General features: G+C 42.8%; 1 protein-coding gene across 4 annotated transcripts in view; it reads right to left on the minus strand.

Moving 5' to 3' along the window:
* HERC4 (HECT and RLD domain containing E3 ubiquitin protein ligase 4) overlaps positions 1 to 8,814 on the minus strand; it is a 31,484-nt gene extending 22,670 nt beyond the window's left edge. For 2 of the 4 annotated variants that reach the window (XM_054174602.1, XM_054174599.1), the window contains exons 1-4: positions 8,685 to 8,799; positions 5,940 to 6,231; positions 3,180 to 3,339; positions 1,710 to 1,786 (exon numbers count right to left, since the gene is read on the minus strand). In XM_054174602.1, the coding sequence (XP_054030577.1) occupies positions 1,710 to 1,786; positions 3,180 to 3,339; positions 5,940 to 6,165 (463 nt within the window). In that variant the 5' untranslated portion in view covers positions 6,166 to 6,231; positions 8,685 to 8,799. Of the gene's footprint in view, positions 1 to 1,709; positions 1,787 to 3,179; positions 3,340 to 5,939; positions 6,232 to 7,755; positions 7,867 to 8,507 lie in introns of those variants that run through there. The other 2 variants (XM_054174600.1, XM_054174601.1) reach the window with 2 other exon arrangements.
* Positions 8,815 to 9,157: the final 343 nt, after the last annotated feature.

The raw sequence follows: 9,157 nt of genomic DNA on the forward strand, positions 1-9,157 counted from the left end.
TCCTACACCAATTATTTATAGTCACATGAAGTAACCCATTGGATCAAAATGCCCAATTCAAGTAAGTTTATCCCATTTTCTTCTCCATGTGGGTCTCTCTTTAAGGCCATACCCTTGCTACATTGCAAGTATTTCTGCAAGTTTTCTTATAACCACAATAAAGGCACCCAACAGCAACCACCCTACAATGCACACAAAGAACATAAACAGGGAGCTGCAAATCCATGAAGTGGCAACAGGACAGCAATGCTGCACTTGAAGTTTGTAACTATTTAAAACACTGAGTGAATTTTCAACTACAAACTCGTCTTATTTTTGCACCTTTGACCAACATGATAGCACAATTCTGATACTCCTCAAATTCTACTACTAAACTTAACCAAGGCGAAGAATTACTTGTAAATATATGTCTGTTCCTCTTGAAAACAAAAGAATCTCACTAAGTTATAAGACTAAAGGTGCCTGGGAATGTGTAATGGCACAGTTACACTCCATATGAACCCATGAAAAGTCACAGAATCAAGTCAGTGTAAACTCCTTAAAGAAGAGCATTCAACATACAACTAATACCTCCCTCCCCACGGCTTGTCTAGTTTCTATTTTAACCACATATTGTTAAGAAACACTGTCAAAACTACAGTCTTTCTGGAATTCTTGTTTTGAGCATTTAAGTTCCCACTAAGCCTGTCCAGCAGCCACAACTCTACTTTGTCACAATGAACCAAAAACCAGCACCAAATTTCTGTTCCTATTCAGTTCTGGAGAAGAGAAGGCTCTGAGGAGACCTAATTGCAGCCTTCCAGTATCTGAAGGGGGACTACAAGAAAGTTGGTGAGGGGCTTTTCAGGATGTCAGGTAGTGACAGAACTAGGGGAATGGAAAAAAAAAAAACACCAGAAATGGGTAGATTCAGATTGGATGTTAGGAAGAAGTTCTTCACCATGAGGGTGATGAGGCACTGAAATAGGCTGCCCAGGAAGGTGGTGGAAGCCCCATCCCTGGAGGTTTTTAACGCCAGGTTGGATGCGGCTCTGGGTAATCTGATCTAGTGTGAAGTGTCCCTGGCCATGGCAGTGGGGTTGGAAGGGACTTCAAGGATCATCTAGTTCCAACAATTCTAACAATTCTATGATTTTTGGAGAGCTACACTAACTCAACATAATACTCTCACACAAGTGAGGCCAGCTAAGCACATTCTTAGAGCCCCAGCAGAATTCCGAACACTGACATTTAAACCTTTCAAAATACAACTCATGAAGTGACATTACATTTTACCTACAGAAATACCAACAAAACAGAGGCTTTACAAAGGAACAGCAACAGAGGAAGTCATAGCCTGCAACACTCAGTACCTTGAGGTCATAGGTTAAAATAGAACAGTGAAGTGTAATAACAGGATGAAAAAAGTGGAAACAGAAAAAAAAAAGTGAGAAACAAAAAGGCATTTAAAATGGAAGTTACACAAAAGCAAAGATGATGAAAGGAAAAAAAGCAGACCAACACAACATGTGTACATTTGGCTTCTAAATTCAAGCCTGCATCACTAAATGACCCTTTCCCTACCAACCTGAAATCTCATCTGCATGATGTCATAACAGGCTTTTTAACAAAAATTAAAATCTTTTTGAAAAGAAGGCAAAACAGATGCTGAAAACTTTAGAATTAGCAGGTTAAAAAATGATGCAAAACTAGAGAAGAATTTGGCTTACCTTTTGATAGTGCTAGTGAGTGGTAATAACCACAGGCAACTTGAACAATTTGGATCTCAGATAAGCTCTTAATATTTCTATTGGGGTAAGAAAACAGAAGAAGAATTAAGGTCATGTTATGAAATACAAAGTCAAAGCAAAGTGTAATATGCAGAAGATTAATCCTTTCTGCTGACATGTTTAATTTAAATATTCTAGCATTAATGAGAAGTTATTTAGTAAAGTCTTGAATTATAGAGTGGTTTGTGTTGGAATGGACCTTAAAGATCATCTAAACCAAACATCCCTGCCATGGGCAGAGACACCTTCCCTAGACCAAGCTGCTCAAACTCAAGACTGCTTCTTTTCTAACACTTTCAAGGACAGGTTCTGTCTTACTTTCTAACGAATAATGTCACTATAAGAGCATAATGAAGAATTAGGAAGGCTCATGTCCTAAGAAGGCTGAAAGGAGGAAATCAGTACTGTATGCAAGAAGAAAATGATACCTACTTTCTAGTTTCCAAAAGAAAAAAGGTTTTATATCTAATATTCAGAGGACTGCAAAGACTGAACTACTTTCTGTTAAAATCTCAACACACAGTTTCTCATCTCAACTTCAATTAAAACTTTTTAATAGAGCTATTAAGTATTGCATAATATTATAAAGAAGTTGCAAATGCATACAAAGGTGTATTTAATCTAGAATGCTTTCAACTTGTGATGAGAAAACCAGGAGTTTCTAAAAGGCCTGAGAGCTTTTAAATATAATACAGTGTTAAATAACTCTTCATACTGATTATTAATGTATTTCATGCTTATACACAGATAGTCATGATAGCTATAAACAATAGTAGTTATAAACTACTAGTGTTCCCAGGAATTGTTTCTTTCATGCCTCTTTTTCCTAGGTAAAAGCCAACATTAGAGGAGAAAACCTGCAGCTTGCAAGCAAACTTACTGCTACAGACAGTTCCACTGATGTCAGTGAACCTATTCACCAGAGTAAAAATGTGTAGTTCAGCTAGCTGGAATGCTTACAGCATTCTGAAAACAAGCAGGTGACTCTGGCTAGCTTGTAACTAGGTGTGTTATTTGACCACCAATGAAAAATTGTAGGGTGACAACTGAAGTACAAAGATCAGACAGCAAACACACTTTCCTCAAAAGCAGTCCCACAACTGGGTTTGAAAGTTTAACATTTTACTTCTCTAACTTCTCTTAAATGGCAGTTATCAATCCCCATTCACATTCTTAAAATACCCATCCTACTTCTGCAACATATCTCTCATTCTTAGCAGATTGCTATTAAATAAACACCTAACACACTTCTCACATAAGCTGACTTTTTGAGAAACTGTCTACAGCATGTAAGTGGCTCAGCTAAAATACACTTCCTGATGTGTTTTTTCAGTTATAACAGTAGAACAGTTTAACCAAAGTGATCTAAGAACATTAAAAAAAAATTAATATATACAAATTATTTTTAACCTTGGCACTCTGATGCATTCCTCTGTTCCCGGCAAACCAAGCTGTCCATCAGTAGCCAGACCCCAAGCATATACCTGACCCTTGTCATTTAATGCAAGGGTGTGAGCTTCTCCACATGACACAGCTACAATATTTTGGGCATCCAGTGCACCAACATGCTCTAAAGAACCAAACAAACAAAAAGTTAGTTAGCATCAAAGTATCCCCGAGGAGCCTTTATCTAACACTGCAAGCATCCTGGTTTAGAACCAGTAAGTTAAATCTGACACCCACAAGGTAACAGAATAACAATAGTGTCTGGAGCAATATACACAACTGCACAAACACTGCAGCTGGACCATAATAGGTCCTTCTAATCTTGCCATCTGAAAATGAGTGCAAAAACACAATTAACATTAAGGTCAAATAGATTATTGTCAAATGACTACACGTGTAGACATTATGTAAGAGGAAAATGTTCTACCACAGCAAATTAAATTCACCTATTCATTATCAACAAAACAGCCTGCAGAACAAGGCAGGGCAAATTAAAGCTACTGATTTTGCAATGAGCTACACAATGTCCTCTTTATAATGCAAAATACTGCAGAAACAGATCCTAAATAGTAATTTTTCTAGATATACAATGCACATCTCTGAAAAGCAAACACTAAAATATCTGTCATTTGTTTCCAGTAGCATGCATCAATACCTTTAAATGCAGGTGGAAGAAGTTTGCTTTCATGCTTATGACATGCTCAGAAATCTAAAATTATCATTTCAGCAATTGTGAAGTGGTTGGAATTTTCAACAGTTGCCTTAAAGTAAGAGCCCGCTTGCACATTTTATGCCAAGTTTTCAAACACAAACTCTATCCTCTCTACGAATAGCACACCACTGAAAAAAGCCTGTGTAGCATTAACATAACTTCTGTAAACAGAGCCTAGCACAGCCTCAGCCTCTCTCAAAACAGCAACTAACAGCATCTGCAACATGACAGGCACTGTTTCCACAATAAAGCACCACAAGCAGCAGACCCAACTTCACAGTTTTTAAACAGCTGATCTGATTAAAGAAGCTACCACCCCCATTCAGCCCATTACAGCCTCCACAGCTCTCTCGATGGAAGACATCATGTCAACCCTCTCCAGCCCAGCCAACAGCTTGTAGATTAGCTCAGGCTACCTTCACCAGCTGCTAAACCAGCCAAGCTGACTTGGCCTAAAATGGATTAAGGAACATTCACACATGGCAAGCAGAGCTCTGTGGGGAGGAAAGATGGATGGTACAGCTAAACAGTGCCAGCGGTGACTGGTGACACAGGTGGCAAAATTAGTTGGCAGAAAGACGTACAAAAGACAGAATCTAGACATTTGTAAAGATACTGTGCCTTTTTAGGCTGTACAAGTTACCACAGGGCATTAATTTCACATTAGAACACTCAACAGTACCATCAATAATCTATAGATGAAAGAAAAGTTAGGGAGGACAATGCAATCCTCATGACTGCTGTGTCTGAGCATACTTAAAACGTAATAGTAAGAAAAAAAGATTTATAGCAGGCTGCTTAAAAAAAAAAAAGTATCTAATATTGTTTTAAACTTCTAGATTTAAAAGACAATTCAGTAACAAGCCTTTAGATTAAGTTTGACAAACTGAGTTTCTATTCACATTCATGAAGTAGATGTTTGCACAGGATTAAAGTTTATCAGTTTTAACATCCATTTACTGTTTCCCAATAGAAGTCCAGGTCAGTTTTAAAAGGTTACACATCAACGAGACAAAAAAAAAAAACCAAACATCTTTATTTGGCACCAAATTTGAAATTCTTGACTAAAAATCTAGTAAAACACTGCATAAGGCCCTACTTCCATTGGAAATATTCGTATCAATGACTGTGCCAAGGAACTACTACAACTGCTAAAGCCACGACTAGAATAAACTCTTACTAAGTCTTTTCCGTTTGCTTACGTTATGCTGTGAGCACTGTCAGAAGCACTGCTTCCCACCTCAGTAGCACACAGCTGACTCACATGGACAGTTCTGAACAGAGCCCATGTGCACACTCCTCTGCAGTCCCTGCAAGATGTTTATCCACCTCTGCTATAGTACTGCACTAGCAAGAAGCAGAAACACACATAGAACATAGACAAGGAAAGAAAAAAAGCCCAAAGAAGTTTTACACTGCAAGCCTTCGGCTTCTCCAAATCCTCTTCCTGCAGCACTGCACGTTGACGGCTTTTATCAAAAGATTTATTTTTAGTTCTTAAAAAAAATGGAAAGTAGAACATTGCTTTAATCAGACCTGCTCTGTATCACATATTAGATAATTAAAACCACACACCAAATGGTGTGCCAAATACTCATTCCTATCGTACTGCAGCAGCCAAACCATACATATAGTATAATGCTAAACTCTGTATTGAAGCAGGTCACCTTCCCTTGAGATTAAAAGCAGCCACTGAGTCTCCCTGGCCCTAGGTAAAGTGATTTCATGCTGAAAATAAAAATAGTGGCACTGTCCAGCTGCACAGCAGGACAATATGCAGGGGGCATCCATGTTTCACAGTTGGCTGTTTCCAACTGTCACAAAATGTGACCCAAGCAAAGGAATGTTTTGAGTGAAAAATATGCCTATTCCTGGAAGAGCTGTGTACACTATTCAAAACACACAGACACTGGAAAGCTTAACTTTACAAACTTAGCATAATGGGGGGGAGGGGAAAGAAGCAGCATGCACAACCACATATACTCTCCACAAGTGATTACTTCTAAACTTACCAGGTCTTTTCCTGGCTTTTTCATGCCCCAGTTGTCCTAGGTCATTGCATCCACATGTGTAAACAGTCCCATCATCCAGGACAAAAACAGTATGTCTCAGTCCACATCCTACATCTCTGATCCTTTTATTTAAGAAAAAGTCACTTCTTCTGGGTTCTAAAACAATCTCTTCATCAATTCCACCCAATCCAAGCTGTCCAAAAGATGCATTTCCCCAGCACAACATGTTTATGCTTCTCTTGATCACAGAGATCTTCCAACTTCACTTTTCCAGAATATCCTTTCTGTGTAGCTGTTAAAAAATGAAAGGGAGGGGGAAGTACAGCTTTTCATTTTGTACTGAACATTTATGTTACCTAGCATGTAATCCACAAGTTCACTTTCCCTACACCAATATACTGAAACAGAAAAATTTTACAGAGCATGATTTACTGGGTTTGGACATTGTTTACATTAGCTGCAGTAAAATGCTTTCCTTCCCTTTTCAGATATGACTTTTAAGATGTGTAGGACCCTGGTTCTATAAAATTTTGTTTCAAAAACTTGGAACTATCACTCTTTGTAAAACTTCTCCAATCCCTAATCCAGACCTACGGAAACAGTCACAACCACCTCCAGCCAACAGAAATTACCTCAAATATCATTTAAGGAGACAGAACAGGTTAGTTTCTTCATACAAGGAATCACAGAATCAGTAAGGTTGGAAAAGACCTCAAAGATCATCAAGTCCAACCTGTCACCCAAGACCTCCTGACTACTAAACCAAGGCACCAAGTGCCATGTCCAATCCCCTCTTGAACACCTAAACTATGGGGAAGAGGGAAAGATCTGGAGCTGCATGACTCCAGAAAGCACTGCGTATAGCCTCAAGACCATCCCCAAAACCAACACTTGACTCAAAGCTTGGAAAAAATTGGTCAGCTCTGATCAACTCAGTTATATAACACATAGTATGATGTGTCAATCATTGCATTTAAACAACTATGAGTCAACTGAAGTTGCAATTTAAAGTACACAGCTGAAGCTCAAGCTCCTAGTATTGCACTGCAATCACACAGGCTACAGCTTCATAATTACTGTGCAGTAACAGGAGATCACACGTACAAACTCCCAGCCCTAAATCACTATTACCAGCATTTGTGCTGACAGACTCTGTACCTATGTGAAAGAGCCCAAAGTAACCTTTCTCTTTCCTTTTCAGTATGGCAGACAATAAAGAATCTATGCCAGTGTTTACACTACTATACTATCTTTCACAACATTAAGTTTCCCCATACTTTCCGAGCAACCTGAAAAGCACAATTGCTAGAAATTTTCATCTGTGACCATTAGCTGGAAGGCGTGAATGACGGCAGGTGGAATACAATGCACTGCACGTGCATTGTCCTACATTCTGCAGAGTCATAACATGTATAAACCACCTAAATATAAAACTGCTGAAAGAAACCAACTGTCAGTAAGCACTTCAGCATTACACAAACCAAGGAAGGGCACAATTCTTGCTCGCTAGCACGACACCATGACTACTTTTCTCGGCAAAAGTCAAAAAGCAGTAAATAAGATGTTTTTGTGGCCTCATTAAAAAAAAACAACAACAAACAACCAAACACAACCCTGCCAACAGCTTAGAATATACTGCTTTCTTTTTATCTGTCTCAGGAGATGACCCCCGATCAATTATTTCCCTAGCTATCACTAGCTATATCCTACCACATTCAGAAGGGGACATCAAAACGAAGACATCTTTGGCTAAGACATTACTACACCACTGCAAACGTCACAGATCTGTAGTAGTAACTGCAATGCAAGCTTCAACCTGCAACACAAGAAGGTAGAAGAGATCCATGATTTTACTGCATCAAGGTTTCCACCATCAAGGTTTATCTCCATCTCCAGTGGACTAAGAAAAGTTCTCTTTTCTGTTGAAACAGGTATTTCCATAGACGGTGGGGGCTTTGTTTTGCTTGTTTCTTATAAGAGTCAGTAGCCAAATAAGTTTTGTACTTTGCTCTCAAAGCACAGCAGTATTTTAGCCTTCTGTGGAGTCATGAAGCCAAGTCACGCTGTCAACTGCTGGAGACTACCACGCGTGACGTCAAAAGCCGCCCAATGCCGACACCGCACACAGCAGGCAAGAGAAACCACCCAACTCATTCTCTACCAGCAAACAGAGGAAGCGAGCGGAACCATCCAACTCAATTTCTATCAGCAGAGCGCGAGTAACGGCGCTGCAGGAAGGGTCTGGACGCTTCCCGCTGGCTGTGTCATCGCTCTCACCGTGCCCAGGCACTGAAGTGCTCCTAAAGCGACCCAGCCGGCTCTCCCCTTGTCAGGGCACAGGTTCCCCGGCCAGCGGAGACCTCGCCCGGCGCTCCGCCGAGCACGGTAGGAGCGGCCCCAGCGGAGTAGAACCGGCTGGCGGCGGCCGGAGCAGGGCCTCCGCTCCTTTCGAAGGGGGCGGCGCCAGGGGCCGAGCTCCCCTCAGCGCCCCGCAGCTGCTCAGCGCCGTCGCCCGTAACGGTCCTAACCGCCCCTGCCCACCGGTCGCTCCCGTGACTGCCCCCTCACCCCGCGGGCACCGCCACTCCTTCCGCCTCACTCCTACTGCCGCCGTCCTATCGCTCCTGCCGTCCCACCGCTCCCGCCGTGCGGGCCGAGCGCGGCCCCGTCCACTTTCCCGTTCGCCTCACGGAGCCGAAGGTGAGGCAGCGCCCGAGGCCGAAGAAGTCCGGCAGCAAGACTCACCGCCAACGGCAGCAGCGAGGCGTCCGATCCGTTCCACCCGGCGCCGCCAGGCCGCGCCCAAGCCCGGCCCGCCCGCTGCAGGCATCCACCGGGCACCGTGAAAGCGTGAGCAGTCCCGGCGCGGTGACAGGGCCCGGCCGCCACTCCTGCGCAGGCGCGGACTCCGCGGGCGGGACCGCCGCGCACTCTTCCCAGCCTCGTGGCCAGGGGCGGTGACGCAACGGCGGCGCGGCGTGACGTCAGCGTGGAACTCGGCGGCGCCGGCGGCCGGGTTGTCGGTGGCGGCGTTCAGTGGCCCGCGTCTAGGCCGTGCCGTTCTCGGGTCCAGCTGACCGCGGGGGACGGGGGCGCTCTGGGGTGGGGGCGCTACCCAGACCCCCAGCAAGGCTGGGAGGGAGGTTATGGTCGGAGTCATCGTATGGCTTCAGTTCCCGACTCTGGGCTGTTGAGGCTGAGCGAGAAGCTGATAAGAG

The sequence above is a fragment of the Dryobates pubescens genome, chromosome 30, assembly GCF_014839835.1.
Source record: "Dryobates pubescens isolate bDryPub1 chromosome 30, bDryPub1.pri, whole genome shotgun sequence".
Taxonomy (NCBI): domain Eukaryota; kingdom Metazoa; phylum Chordata; class Aves; order Piciformes; family Picidae; genus Dryobates; species Dryobates pubescens.